The sequence below is a fragment of the Chiloscyllium plagiosum genome, unplaced genomic scaffold (genome assembly GCF_037043375.1).
Source record: "Chiloscyllium plagiosum isolate Xiang-an unplaced genomic scaffold, Cpla_swu_hap1 HiC_scaffold_2, whole genome shotgun sequence".
Lineage (NCBI taxonomy): Eukaryota > Metazoa > Chordata > Chondrichthyes > Orectolobiformes > Hemiscylliidae > Chiloscyllium > Chiloscyllium plagiosum.
The window spans coordinates 130,570,393-130,586,035 of record NW_028270140.1 but is presented as its reverse complement, the minus strand read 5'-3'; the positions used below and the strand labels follow the sequence as shown (position 1 = coordinate 130,586,035).

The following is a 15,643-nucleotide window of genomic DNA, read 5'->3' as shown; positions in this document are numbered from 1 at the left end:
GAAAAGCACAGTCAGTCAGGCAGCATCTGAGGAATGGGAAAATTGATGTTTTGGGCAAAATCCCTTCATCAATCCTGATGAAGGGCTTTTGCCCAAAACGTCGATTTTCCTGCTCCTCGGATGCTGCTTGACCAGTTGTCCTTTTCCAGCACCACTCTAACCTTGACTCACTGAAATAATAGTCCAGCAGTAATACTACTAGGCCTTTGCCTCTCCTAATTCATTTTCAAAAATCCATTCATAGGATATCTCCCTTCTATCGGAAAGATGTTGTGAAACTTGAAAGAGTTCAGAAAAGATTTACAAAGATGATGCCAGGGTTGGAGGGTCTGAGCTATAGGGAAAGGCTGAATAGACTGGGGTTTTGTTTTCCCCGGAGCATCGGAGGCTGAAGGGTGACCTTATTGAGGTTTATAAAATCATGAGGGGCATGGATAGGATAAATAGGCAAGGTCTTTTCCCTGGGGTAGGGGAGTCCAAAACTAGAGGGCATAAGTTTAGGGTCAGGGGGCAAAGATTCAAAAGAGATTTAAGGGGCAACTTTTTCATGCAGAGGGTGGTGCGTGTTTGGAATGAGCTGCCAGAGGAAGTGGTGGAATTTGGTACAATTACAACGTTTAAAAGGCATTTTGATGGGGATTTGAATAGGAAAGGTTTAGAGGGATACAGGCCAAGTGCTGGCAAATGGGACTAGATTAAGTTAGGATATTTGGTTGGCCTGGACGAGTTGGACCAAAGAGTCTGTTTCTGTGCTATGCATCTCTATGACTCTACGTCTTTATGTGAGTGTTGTTGGCTGGCCCAGCATTTATTGCCTGTCCTTAGTCGCCATTGAGCAGTTGTTTGCTTGCATGGTAGATTGCCAGATTATCTGTCTAATTGACAAAGCCAGTAGGAGAAGACTAGGAGAAAGACTATTGGTGGATTGTTAGTTTGGAGGGAGGGAATCAGTGTGGTGTGTGGGCTAGACTGATTTAGTAAAATGCTGTAAAACATATTCACTCAGAGCACAAAATGTTATGGAGACAATTAGAGCATAAGAATGTTATCTTCTTTCAATTTATCTGTATGCATTCTGGAAGAGAAGTCAATTGTAGCATAGAAGCGAAGGAGTAGCTTCATGCAGCAAGTGCTGCTGTTAGTAGATTCTCAGCAGTGTCAAGTCCCCCGAAGTCATTGATAGCTCAGTGCAGCTGGAAGTGTGACTAAAGGAAACCCACAATAATTATTCACTTGATGCAGCTGAGAAATATTGAGCCTTGAGAAACCTAGGAATTGTGTCAGCATAGTGAAGACAACTGGCGACAAAAGAGTTGGAATTGTGCTTGTGAGTAGATGCCAGTGTACAGCTTCAGGAGTTTAGTGAAATGAAATTTTGGGGAATGGAGGCATGGGGTTGGGGTGCAAGATTGAACTACCAGAACATGAGTAGTCACGAGATACATGGTGATGCAATAATTTGGAGGGAATTTCAAGGCTAGATCTTTGAGAAGGAAGCATTAGAATCCCTTGTAAATAAGACACATTTTTTAACGAGATTTAATTACTTGCAGTGTCACAACTGTCAGGCTGGGAGGTGGTTGCTGAGAAATCCATGGAATTTGTTTTTTTACTACCCTCTCTGGAGTATTTAGCTTTTACAGTTATTTACCTCATGTTAATTCTAAATGTTAAATTATAAGTTGTTTATATGTTTTAAATTGATTTACTGTTCTAATTTTGTACGGTAAAGTTTTCTTACTTGTTCAAAATCATGGAATTGTGTGGCTTTATCCTCTTAATAAGTACCTGGGATCCTAAACCTTGTCTACTTCAAATAAAAATCATCTTACTATAAGATAAAGTTGACGGTCTCATCAGGGATGATAATATAATTCATAATAGACTTCAGCAAATAGAAAAATTACATGTAAGCATATTTTTGTGTAGAAGTTCTGCTTTTATACAAATATTTCAAAATGAATTGTTACCCCTGCATTAAAACTTCATTGATTATATGATTTACCTGGACAAATATGAGGTGATGCATTTTAAAAGATCAAATTCAGATGTGAATTGCACAATAAATGGCAAAACCATTAGGAGCATTGACATACAGAGGGTTCTGGGCATACAGGTCCACAAATCCCTGAAAGTAGCAAAACAGATGGATAAGGTGGTCAAGAAGGCATACAGCACACTTGTCTTCATTGGCCAGGGCATCAAATATAAAAGTTGATAAGTTATGTTACAGCTGTATAAAACTTTTATGCTCACATGCAGTTCTGGTTGTCACACTACCAGAAGGACGTAGATGCTTTGAAGAGGGCGCAGAGAAAGTTTACCAGAATGTTGCCTGGTCTGGAGGGTTTTAGTTATGAGGAGAGGTTGCATAAACTCGGATGGTTTTCATTGTAAAGATGGAGGCTGAGGGATGACGCCAGGTATAGATAGAGTGGATAGTCAGAGGTTTTTTCCCAGGGTGGAAAGGTCAACTACAAGAGCGCACAGGTTCAAGTTGAGAGGGGGCAAGATTAGGGGAGAAGTGCAGAGAAAGTTTTTCACACTGAGTGTGGTGGGTGCCTGGAATGCACAGCTAGTGGAGGTGGTGGAAGCAGGCACATTAGCAACATTTAAGACATATCGTGATAGACACATGAACTGGAGGCAAACAGAGGGATAGAAACCATGTATGGGCAACAAGTATTGGGTCTAAATAAGGATTACTAATTGGCACAGGCTTGGTGGACTGGGGCCTATTCATGTGCTGAATTGTATTATATTATTGTTATTGTCCTGAATCTTCCAATGTGTGTCAATCACCATTGATTTGCCACTCCACTCCTGCAAAGATTAAGATTCACATTGAGAATGCACAAATCTGAGGCTTCTGATGAAACTCATTTACACAAAAGATCAACTCTGCTGCTTGCTCCACAAATGCTACCTAACCTATTGTGTATTTCCAGCATTTTCAGGTTTATTTCAGATTTCCAGCATGCACAGTAGATTGCTTTCGTACTGAATCTTCACATTAATTCTAGTGCTGTCTTTTTCCTTCCAGTTACCTACAGTAAAATATTGGCCTTCATGTTATTGGGCGGTTTGATGGTAACTGCTGGATTATTAAGCTTGTTGTTGCCTGAAACTCATGGCCAGCCTCTCTCAGAGACGATTCACCAAATGCAACCAATGAGCTGGTGAGTCTATGCTGTGAAGAAGAGATGTGAAAGTTAGCATGCAGGTACAGCAAACAATTAAAAAGGAAAATGCCATGTTGGCCTTTATTACAAATGGATTGCACTCCAAGAAAAAGGAAGTTATGCTGCAATTGCATAGCACTTCATAAGACCACACCTGAGTACTGTTTGCAGTTTTGCTTTTGGAAACAAGAAATAATTTATCTGCATTGAAGAAGGTATAGTGAAGGCTCGCTAGGTTGATTCCTGGATAGAACAAATTGGCCTATGATGAAAAGCTGAGTAAATTATGTCTAAACTCTTCAGAGTTTAAAAGAATGAGAAGTACTTTATTGTGTTGTACAATGATCTGAAGGGCTTACAGGGTAGACAATGAAAGGGTCTTTCCTCTCGGTGTAGAATTTAGAACATGAGAGCAGATCATTTTGAAACTATAATGAGACAACATTTCCTCTCTCAAAGTGTTGCAAAACAATAGAATTCCAATTGCAGAATATAGTGGGCAATCTAGTTTTGGGTATATTCAAAGTTAGAAATCACGCAACACTAGGTTACAGTCCAACAGGTTTATTTGGAATTGTAAGCTTTCAGAGTGCTGCTCCTTCATCAGTTGGCTCGTGGGATAGGATCAGAGGACACAGAATTGAAAGTAAAAGATCGTAGTGTCATACGACTGATGCAATATATTGAACAAACCTAGATTGTTGTTAATTTTATAAATTCCTACTTTGGAAATAGAACCAGTCTGACTCAGGATTGGAATATATGCAGACACTAATATCACACCTTTAATGCATTGTCTGAGCTGAGATGACACCTTTTTTGAAAAAATCTTAAGTTATCTTGGGAATATGACTTGAAAGAAAGTTCTGGGATTTACATATTCATGAAGTGAAACTTGCAACCCATTCTAAAAGATGAAAGACTTAACAGCAATCTATTGCATCAGTTTGTGACACTATGATCTTTTACCATAAATTCTCTGTCCTATGATCCTACTCGACTAGCTACCTGAAAAAGGAGCAGTGCTCCGAAAGCTAATACTTCTAAATAAACCTGTTGGACTACAACCTGGTATTGCGTGATTTTTAACCCTGTCCACCCCAGTCCAACACTGGCACCTCCACATCAGGGTATATTCAAGGCTACAATAATCATTTTTTTTGGTCTGTCAAGAAATCAAGATAAATAGTAAGCATTCAATTAAAACAGAAGATAAGTCATGTCAGTATTAAATGTTGAAACATGCTCAGGTGCCCAGTGATCTACTGCAGCTTTTATTTCTTATGTTCTTGTGTTTTTTTTTCTCATGCTATGTCTCTGACTAAGTATTAACAGACTTTGATGAACACAATGTCCATGAACAAAATAACAAAACTTAATGACAGTTGCATAACTATTAACCAAATAGAGTTGGAGTTCAAGAAAGAAATGTGGAATCAATTATTTCCAAAGCAGAGATTAAAATATGCAATGTTAAATGTTTTTTTGTCAATGAAAGCCAAAATTATTAAACTAGAGTTATCTGAGTGATATGAAATGTCTGTTCAAAAATTCTTCACTTGAAGGAGAGGAAATAGAGAGAGGTGTGTTTAATTTGCTAATAATGAATCATAGAAATGCCCTGAATTTAACCAAATGAAGATCCAATGTAAAGATCTTTATCACAATAAGCTCCTCCTTTAAAGATATATACTAAAAAAGAAGAAAGCAAACCTAATGAGAGTATCTGGTAACACTGTTTAATGCATCCATAAAAAGTAGAAATGGCAAAAGACATCTACCATATGAATTAACAGATTTTACAGTGAAATATATTTGGACGGTTTCTTTCTTGAAGCTGCTATGGCTCAGCAAAAGGGCACTGCTGTAAGCTTTCCACCTACCGAACAACTGTACAACAGAACCATCAACCTCAAGATGATATCACTTCTTCGGCCATCTTGACAGCTGGACTGTAATGCAATCAGGAGTTAATTCCCCAAATACAGGTACATTTCTCATTTTCTTTTGTTCCTTCCTTCAATTCCAATGCACATGGAAATAACAGTAGACAGTAGGTTCGACAAGGTTCCCCATGGGAGACTGGTTATCAAGGGTAGATCTCATGGAACACAGGGAGAACTAGCCATTTGGATACAGAACTGGTGCAAAGGTAGAAGACAGAGGGTGGTGGTAGAGGGTTGTTTTTCAGACAAGAGGCCTATGACCAGTGGAGTGCCACAAGGATCGGTGCTGGGTCCTCTACTTTTTGTCATTTATGTAAATGATTTGGATGCAAACATAAAAGGTATGGTTAGTAAGTTTGCAGATGACACCAAAATTGGAGGTGTGGTGGACAGCGAAGAAGGTTACCTCAGATTACAACAGGATCTTGATCAGATGGGCTGAAAAGTGGCAGATGGAGTTTAATTCAGATGAATGCGAGGTGCTGCATTTTGGGAAAGCAACTCTTAGCAGGACTTATACACTTAGTAGTAAGGTCGCAGGAAGTGTTGCTGAACATCGAGACCTTGGAGTGCAGGTTCATAGCTCCTTGAAAGTGGAGTCTCAGGTAGATAGGATAGTGAAGAAGGCATTTGGTATGCTTTCTTTTATTAGTCAGAGTTGAGTACAGGAGTTGGGAGGTCATGTTGCGGCTGTACAGGACATTGGTTAGGCCACTGTTGGAATATTGCGTGCAATTCTGGTCTCCTTCCTATCGGAAAGATGTTGCGAAACTTGAAAGGGTTCAGAAAAGTTTTACAAGGATATTGCCAGGGTTGGAGGATTTGAGCTACAGGGAGAGGCTGAACAGGCTGGGGCTGTTTTCCCTGGACTGTCGGAGGCTGAGAGGTGACCTTATAGAGGTTTACAAAATCATGAGGGGCATGGATAGGGTAAATAGACAAAATCTTTTCCCTGGGGTTGTGGAATCCAGAACAAGAGGGCATAGGTTTAGGGTGAGAGGGAAAAGATATAAAAGAGACCTACGGGGCAACATTTTCACACAGAGAGTGGTACGGGTATGGAATGAGCTTCCAGAGAAAGTGGTGGAGGCTGCTACAATTGCAACATTTAAAAGGCATTTGAATGCATATATGAATAGAAAGAGTTTGGAGGGATATGGGCCAGGTGCTGGCAGGTGGGACTAGATTGGGTTGGGATATCTGTTCGACATGGAGGAGTTGGACCGAAGGGTCTGTTTCCATGCTGTACACCTCTAAATAAATAATTTCAAGCACATTTTAGGAAAAGTTAATGGGCCGAATTGTAATAGAAAATCAGCTAAGTGTAATTTTTGATGAGGCTCATGAATGGCTTGGTTTTGGAGTGGGGGGGGTTGGGGGTGTTCTCACATTATCCTCCCAGACTCAGCTTATTAACAATGTGCCATGCCCCTGTGGTTGTCTGCTTCTCCATTTCTCCTAATCACCATACCCAGAAGTAGTCACCACTGTGTCCTGGGATTCCTGGCACTGCCACCATCTTCAAAAGGTCACAGCTTATCTAGTTAGCATTGGCAGTCCAGAGGTGCCTTGCATGTCCCAGACAAAGCAGGTAAGGAAAATAGTGACATTTATGATTGACATGATTAGATTGAAAGAGACTCTCAATATTTCAGTTTTGTGCAAAGGTATTTGTGTTTCACAAATCTATTTGAAGTGTAACCAGAAGGAGATAAGAGAGAGGAAGTTAATGTTTACATGTGAATTTTCAGAAGAGATAATTAGTTAGGTGCCATGCAAGAATTTTTAAAACAAGCTTAAGTTTTATGGTAATGAGGATACAACATTAAGATACATTGAGGATTTGCTCACATACAGAAAATGGGCAGTTGGCATAACTGGGTCATTTTCACAATGGTGTTTTGCAACTTGAGGAGTGCCACAAGGAATAAGTGTTTAGGCCTCACCCATTTCCAGTTTATATCAACAGCTTAGATAAGGAAAATAACCAGGCTTTCTGATGTGACAAAGTTTGGGGGAGGAGGAAGTATGCAGTGAGCAGAAAACAAAATGATAGCAATGGGATTTAGACAGATTCAATGATTCGGCATAAATGTGGTAAATCCTATCTAGTTTGAAGAAATGTGAAATTGAACACTTTGGTGAGAAAGCAAAATATCTTTTAATAAGTGAATGTAATAAATACGAGGAATTTGCAGATCAGTGTACCAAAATCGCAGGAAGGCAACATATAGGTGCAGCAGTTGAGAGTATGGTGTTGGAAAAGCACAGCAGGTCAGGCAGCATCCAAGGAGCAGGAGAATCGATGTTTCAGGCAAAAGCCCTTCATCAGGAATCCAGCACCACACTCTCAACTCTGATCTCAAGCATCTGCAGTCCTCACTTTCACCATATAGGTGCAGCAGACAACTAGGAAGCCAAATCATATGTTAGCCTTTAGTGCAAGGATTTGGAGTACAACAACAAGGAATTATGTAGAGCTTTTAGGAGACCGTACCTGAAGTACTGAGACAGAAATATCTGGTGTCCATACTTAGGGAACAATGTATTTGCCTTAGAGAAGATAGAACAATGATACACTAGGTCAATTCTCCGTGAAAATAAATTACATAACGTAGGTTAATTCTCAAATGTTCAGAAGAAAAGAGCAGATCATGTTGAGAAGTATGAAATTCTTAACAGGATTTGACAAAATGGATGCTGAAGGTTTGTATCCAATGACCAGAACCAGGGGTCACAGGCTGGAAATAAGCAATGGACCACATAGGAGTGAGTTGAGAAGACATTTCTTCAGTCAACAAGTTATGCATCTTTGGAATTCTTCATCCCAGAGGGCTTATGGATGCTCAATCCATGAATGTATTGATGTCTGAGATGTTTAGCCATTAAAGGAATGAGAGGATATGGGGGTAATGTGAGCTAATGGAGTTGATTTTGAAATTCAGCAATGTTCTTATTGAATGGATGAACAGACAAAGATATGGTCCACTACTGTTTCTATTTATTATTTTATACCCTGTTTATGATGTTTTTCTCCTTATATTCCTAGATCAACCACAACATTGCTCTCCAGCTGAGAGAATGAGGGTGCATGGATGTCCCAAACCATCCCTCTTTCTTAAAAAGATTGATTGGATGCCACTTGTAGCTATAAGATAAAAACCTACTGCAACTATAGGAACACATTGCCATTGGATACTTGTACACCAGGACCTTAATTCAGTTTAAAAACATTGCTGCAGAAAGGAAGCGATCTATTACACTTTTCAACAACTTACTTGATTCCTATAATTATCTTCTAACAAACAGTAATTTTGCTCCATTTACTCCATAGACTGGTGTTACTGCAATAAACCACCTTATGCCATCTGAAGTAAAGGCCACCCAAGTAAATATATCAAAATGATAAACAGGTGGAAAGGGGAGGGAAAGGTAACATAAAAGAAAGTCTGTTTCAACTAGTAATCTTGGTATTAAAGTGTTCTCTCCTGTCTGACTGCTGTTCATGATACTGAGTTTGATTTTTTTTCTCACCAAAATGTATTCTAAATGTGTTTTTGTTTCAAAAGGAATGTTTGCACATCTAACTTCCGCTAGCTCGTGATATATAGAGCCAAAAGCTAAGCTCTGTCCAGAAGAAACATTTACTATGTGTTAAAATATTTCAATTACCTTTAAACAATGTATAAATGAATTCCATTTTCAGACCAGCTCCAAATTCAATTAGAGATTTTTTTAGCAAAACTCCTTCTACTTTACCCTAATTCCTCCAGAACCCAAACTACCTACACCCCAAAAGTGATGATGTCAGTAATCTTCTTCCAGGCTTCTTCCAGTTTTCCTGCAAAGTATTCACTTCCAGCAGATGTGCTAAAGTAGTCTATGATGACTGACAAACAGTTGTAAAACATAAATCATGTCAACTTTTCTGCATTAATCAGTGTTGCCTGCAAACCTGAAATTAGCATCAGTTTTAGATAATGTGAGAGCTGACAGTTCACAATCGATCAGTCATGTCAAACTTACTGGAAATGTGCCTACTTCAATTCAGTTTGTAAGAGGCAATAGGTTATTTCTATCTGAGTTCTCTAAGATAATCAGTCAATATTGAATTAATGGAATTTGCATAAGGTTGAGAGCGCAGAACGTAAAACATTCATCTACATAACGGGCTCCCCCATGGATCAATATGTTTACCTGATAAGGTGATAGATGCCAGGAAGCTTCAGACTTTGGTCTCTGGTGAATTAGCTTATTTTACTGAAGCAGAAGGAAAAACGTACAAAATAACCAGGCAAGGAAAGATTAGCTGGCCCAGCAAGCCTGCCCACACAGTATGATGGCTGGCAGTTGGAGGCTGAGGGGTGACCTTATAGAGGTTTACAAAATTATGAGGGGCATGGATAGGATAAACAGGCAAAGTTTTTTCCCTGGGGTCGGGGAGTCCAGAACTAGAGAGCATAGGTTTAGGGTGAGAGGGGAAAGATATAAAAGAGACCTAAGGGGCAACTCTTTCATGCAGAGGGTGGTATGTGTATGGACTGAGCTGCCAGAGGAAGTGGTGGAGGCTGGTACAATTGCAACATTTAAGAAGCATTTGGATGGGTATAATACAACTATACACATGGACAATGGCATCACCGTTTCTGGGTTAGGAAAATGAGCATTCACCAGGACAACTTCTCTAGATTGTCAGCCACTGGTCTCTGAAGGAAGTGTACAAATAAGGAATGAATTCCATTGAAATCTCCACATTAATTTTCTAAGACATTCACTTTTCAGACTCAAAGATGAATACTGGCTTATGGAGTGAGAATTTGGAGTCTATCAGTTGCAATCATCCAACACTTCTCCAAAATTACCTTCCAAACCTGTGCCCTCTATTATCTAGAGGAACACGAGCAGCAGATGCATGGGAATCTGTATGATCCCCTTCAAATCACAGAGCTGCCTGAACTAAGTCACTGTTTCTTCACTGTTGTTGTGCTGTTCCTTTCTAATAGCACTGTGGGTGTACCCTACTGCATAGACTGTGACGGTTCAAGAAGACATTCTATTGCCACTTTCCCGAGGGCAATTATGGATGGGCAATAAATATTAGCCTTACCAACAATGCTCACATACTAGGAACAAATAAAAAGAGAGAAAGAGGAGGGGTGAAAACTGACATAAAATTTCATAGGCTCAACACATAAGTTGAGCTATTCTATACATTAATAAGATCTGATGCAGCAACAACCATTGAAGGAAATATTGCTGCTCTCTATTAATCATGCAAGTGGATAAAATATAAGTTTGTGAGAAGATTTATAGCTCGGGTGCTCGTTGTTGTTGTTCTGTTCACCGAGCTGGGAATTTGTGTTGCAGACGTTTCGTCCCCTGTCTCGGTGACATCCTCAGTGCTTGGGAGTCTCCTGTGAAGCGCTTCTGTGATCTTTCCTCCGGCATTTGTAGTGGTTTGAATATGCCGCTTCCGGTTGTCAGTTCCAGCTGTCCGTTGCAGTGGTCGGTATATTGGGTCCAGGTCGATGTGCTTATTGATTGAATCTGTGGATGAGTGCCATGCCTCTAGGAATTCCCTGGCTGTTCTCTGTTTGGCTTGTCCTATGATAGTAGTGTTGTCCCAGTCGAATTCATGTTGCTTGTCATCTGCGTGTGTGGCTACTAAGGATAGCTGGTCGTGTTGTTTCGTGGCTAGTTGGTGTTCATGGATGCGGATCGTTAGCTGTCTTCCTGTTTGTCCTATGTAGTGTATTGTGTAGTCCTTGCATGGGACTTTGTACACTACATTGGTTTTGCTCATGCTGGGTATCGGGTCCTTCGTTCTGTTGAGTTATCTGAGAGTGGCTGTTGGTTTGTGTGCTGTTATGAGTCCTAGTGGTCGCAGTAGTCTGGCTGTCAGTTCGGAAATGCTCTTGATGTATGGTAGTGTGGCTAGTCCTTTGGGTTGCGGCATGTCCTCGTTCTGTTGTCTTTCCCTTAGGCATCTGTTGATGAAATTGCGCGGGTATCCATTTTTGGTGAATACATTGTATAGGTGTTCTTCTACCTCTTTTTGCAGTTCTGGTGTACTGCAGTGTGTTGTGGCCCTTTTGAACAGTGTCTTGATGCAACTTCTTTTGTGTGTGTTGGGGTGGTTGCTAAACTACGAAAGCAATATCTCTGTTCCCAGTCAATTGCATTTTTCCAGTGAAGCTCATTGATAGCTTGTGGTACAATACTTGATCTTTCAACCAGGCTCTTTACAGACTCAGGACTCAATATTAAGCTCTACAATTTCAGATCACAATCTCGTCTCCATTCTAATTACTTTCCTTCTTTCAATTACCTTTCTTTTGGTTATCAACACATCTGTTCCCAGCACATCTTTAACAGAATATTATAGGGGTCTGCATGATGTGTGCTATGGACAGACGTGTGGCAGAATGGGGCAACAAATGTGGTGAGGTCCAGCTTGATGTCAAAGTCATCTCAATCCAACTTTTATACTTTTCAAAACAGTGCTGAGCTTCTGGTTAAGTCTCATAGTGACAAATTGAGAAACTGGACGCCTTCTTGCAAAGTGCTTCAGGAAGCATCTCCGGGACACCTGCATCAATCGACCCCACCGCCCCGTGGCCCAACATTTCAACTCCCCCTCCCACTCTGCTGAGGACATGCAGGTCCTGGGCCTCCTCCACCGCCACTCCCTCACCACCCGACGCCTGGAGGAAGAACGCCTCATCCTCTGCCTCGGAACACTTTAAACCCAGGGCATCAATGTGGACTTCACCAGTTTCCTCATTTCCCCTCCCCCCACCTTACTCCATTTCCAATCTTCCAGCTCAGCACCATCCTCATGACCTGTCCTACCTGCCAATCTCCCTTCCCACCTATCCCACCTATAGGTCCCTCTGACCTATCACCTTCATTCTCACCCCCTCCCACCTATTGTACTATTTGCTACCTTCTCCCCAGCCCCACCCCCCTCCCATTTATCTCTCCACCCTGGAGGCTCCCTGCCTTCAGTGTTATCAGTAACTCTTACAGAGAGATGTCTGTCATTTCATAGCTGGAATGACAGCTCCAAGTTGTTATAACCTCATTTTAGGATTATGAATTCCAACGTCCGTTTTATAACGAAGTAAAGCTGTTAAGTGTTGTGAATTGATTTGTATCAATGTGAGATTGTTTCTAATCTGTGAATTAATCAACAAACCTTTGAGAACTTCATTTAATCTCATCAAGGGTCCTGATGTCTATCGATTGTTGATACTGAGTGAATTGACATACTCGGAATAAAGGCAAAGGGGAGTGGGTGGGAAGTTGGTTGGTATGAATTGGCATTAAGATGAAATAAGAGCTATAAAAGGCGATGCATGCTGGGTAGAAGGGCACAGCAGTTGCAATGAAAAGCCAGGGAATTAGAGACCGGTGAGCCTGATGTCAGTTGTGGGTACGTTGTTGAAGGGGTTTTTGAGAAACAGGATTTATGTGCATTTGAAAAGGCAAGGATTAATTAAAAATAGTCAACATTGCTTTGTGCATGGGAAATCGTGTCTCACTAATTTGATTGAATTTTTTGAAGAGGTGACAAAACAGATTGATGAAGGCAGAGGAGTAGACATTGTCTATATGGTCTTCAGCTAGGCGTTTGACAAGGTTCCACATGGTAGACTGGTTAGCAAGGTTAGATCACATGGGATCCAGGGGAAGTTAGCCATTTGGATACAAAATTGGCTTGGAGGCAGGAGACAGATGATGGTGGTAGAGAGTTGTTTTTTGCACTGGAGGCCTGTGACCAACAGTATGATGGAAGGATCAGTGCTGGGTCAACTGCTTTTCATCATTGATATAAATGATTTGATGTGAAGAGAGATGATATGGATAGTTAGTTTGCAGACGACACCAAATTTGGTGGTGTCATGGAAAAGTGAAGAAGGTTATCTTTGAGTACAATGGGACCTTGATTAAATGAGACAATGGACCAAGGAGTTGCAGATGGTGTTTAAGTTAAATAATAGGCATTGCGTGTATGGAGCTGAAAATGTGTTGCTGGAAAAGCAACACATGTTTATGGACTAGGCCAGACAACCTCAAAGTATTTTAAGAAGGTAGCCCAGACCCTAACTTTTTTTTTATTTTAAAGGCAGATTGAAATGGATTCTCCAGGTGTGAGGCAGCTGGTCAAATCACTTATCTTTAAGCAAAACAACATTTATTTAAACATGACCATTGAAACACAAACAAAAGAAAATGGAATTTAGAAGAACTTAACTATTGGAAAACTTAACTGACATGATACAGTAAATTAACTAATTAACTGTTCCAATCCAGTAACATCCCACAAACACATCCCCTGACAAAACGGTAAATTGAAACATGGATTCTTACAGGCAGGGGGGCACAACATCCAAAGAGGTTTCATTAAAAGTCAGTCTGGAATCATTTGCTGAAGTTTGCAACCTTCCTGGACTCCAACATCTAAACCATACTAGAAAAAAACTGAACTGGGAGAACAGGCCACTCCCCTTATATTGTTAATCTAGGCTCTTCCTAGACCCCTTGCCACCTCTGCCTTTACAACCTCTCTTAAAAGAAACCCAAGGATAAAATAACCTTGTTAATGTGACAGCATTGTCACATGTGTCTTGGTAAGGCAAACCAGGGCAGGAGCTATACACTTAGTAGGAGGGCCTGGAGGAGCGTTGCTAAATAAAGAGATCTAGGGGTGATGCAAGATTGTGAAGAAGTCATTTGGCACACTTGGCTTCATTGGTCAGTGCATTAATATAGGAGTTGGGATGTCAGTTTGTAACAGTACAGCACATTGGTGAGGCCACTTTGGAATTGTTAGCCAGGCTGCTACATAGAGAGATACAGGTGGGACCAGTCAGAGACATACTCCTGAAAATGAAATGTTAGTCAGGAGGCTGCAGTGAGACAGAGGTACCAGTTGCTGACAGGGGCTAGGAATGCTCAGTAATAAAAAAAACTGTTGACATGCAGGGAAAAAAACAGCTTGTGAACTGAGAATGACCAGAATCCAGATACTGCTTGGTACCAACCATATTCTGCAGAAAAAATGAGAACGATGAGGTAATGCAGAAGCCTTATTTGGATTGGGGGGGGGGGGACAATGAAGTAATACTACCTAGCTCCTTGGTCTGGAGCCAATAAGGTAAAGATATACAATTAACAGGTAAGCCTGAGCCAATGGGGAAAAGACACCATGACTCGAGAAATATAAGGAAAGAGGATAAAAGAAGACCCTCGAGGTATATAGCCATTGATAACTCCAGAGACCAACACTTGCAAATCAGACTTCAGGAGAGAGAGAGAGAGAGAGAGAGAGAGCAGTGTCAGACCAACATCAGCTCTCCTCAGCAGTAGCAAATCAGTTATCTAGATTCGGTATTATCTATTATATTCTGTGACTGCTCAGGGAGTGTCAGAGGACTTGAGTGAGTATATAAATAGGATCTAGGTAGGTTGCTAAGCCACTGGCGAGGATATTTGCCTCCTCACTCTCCACGGGAGTCGTATCAGTGGATTGGAAGGAAGCGAATGTTGTTCCACTTTTCAAAAAGAGTAATAGGGAAATCCCTGGCAATTACAGACCAGTCAGTCTTACATCTGTTGTCAGCAAAGTTGTGGAAAGAATTCTGAGGGATAGGATTTATGACTACTTGGCAAAGCATAGTGTGATTAAAGGCAGTCAGCATGGCTTTGTGAGGGGCAGGTCATGCCTCACAAACTTATTGAGTCCTTTGAGGAGGTGTCAAGACGGGTCGACGATGGTCGAGCAGTGGAAGTGGTGGATATGGATTTCAGCAAGGCATTTGATAGGGTTCCGCGTGGTAGGCTCATTCATAAAGTCTGAGCTGAAAATGTGTTGCTGGAAAAGCGCAGCAGGTCAGGCAGCATCCAGGGAACAGGAGAATCGACGTTTCGGGCATAAGCCCTTTCCTGAAGAAGGGCTTACGCCCGAAACGTCGATTCTCCTGTTCCCTGGATGCTGCCTGACCTGCTGCGCTTTTCCAGCAACACATTTTCAGCTCTGATCTCCAGCATCTGCAGACCTCACTTTCTCCTCATTCATAAAGTCAGGAAGTATAGGATACAGGGAGATTCGGCTATCTGGATTCAGAATTGGCTGGCTGACAGAAGGCAGAGAGCGGTTGTAGATGGAAAATATTCTGCCTGGAGGTCAGTGTTGAGTGGGGTCCCACAGGGCTCTGTTCTTGGGCCTCTGCTCTTTGTAGTTTTTATAAATGACTTGGATGAGGAGATTGAGGGGTGGGTTTGTAAATTTGCAGATGCCATAAAAGTTGGAGGTGTCGTCGATATTATAGAGGGCTACTGCAGGCTGCATTGTGACATAGACAGGATGCAGAGCTGGGCTGAGAAATGGCAGATGGAGTTAAACCTGGATAAATGTGAAGTGATGCATTTTCGAATGCTGAATATTGGATTAAAGATAGGATTCTTGGCAGAGTGGAGGAACAGAACGATCTGGGTGTGCAAGTACGTAGA

General features: G+C 41.2%; 1 protein-coding gene across 3 annotated transcripts in view; it reads left to right on the top strand.

Annotated features, from left to right (window-relative positions):
- Positions 1–8,629, top strand: part of LOC122557619 (organic cation/carnitine transporter 2-like) — a 119,123-nt gene extending 110,494 nt beyond the window's left edge. For all 3 annotated transcript variants that reach the window (XM_043705390.2, XM_043705370.2, XM_043705380.2), the window contains exons 10-12: positions 3,044–3,179; positions 5,020–5,170; positions 8,178–8,629. In XM_043705390.2, the coding sequence (XP_043561325.2) occupies positions 3,044–3,179; positions 5,020–5,140 (257 nt within the window). In that variant the 3' untranslated portion in view covers positions 5,141–5,170; positions 8,178–8,629. The remainder of the gene's footprint in view (positions 1–3,043; positions 3,180–5,019; positions 5,171–8,177) is intronic.
- The last annotated feature ends 7,014 nt before the right edge of the window (positions 8,630–15,643 follow it).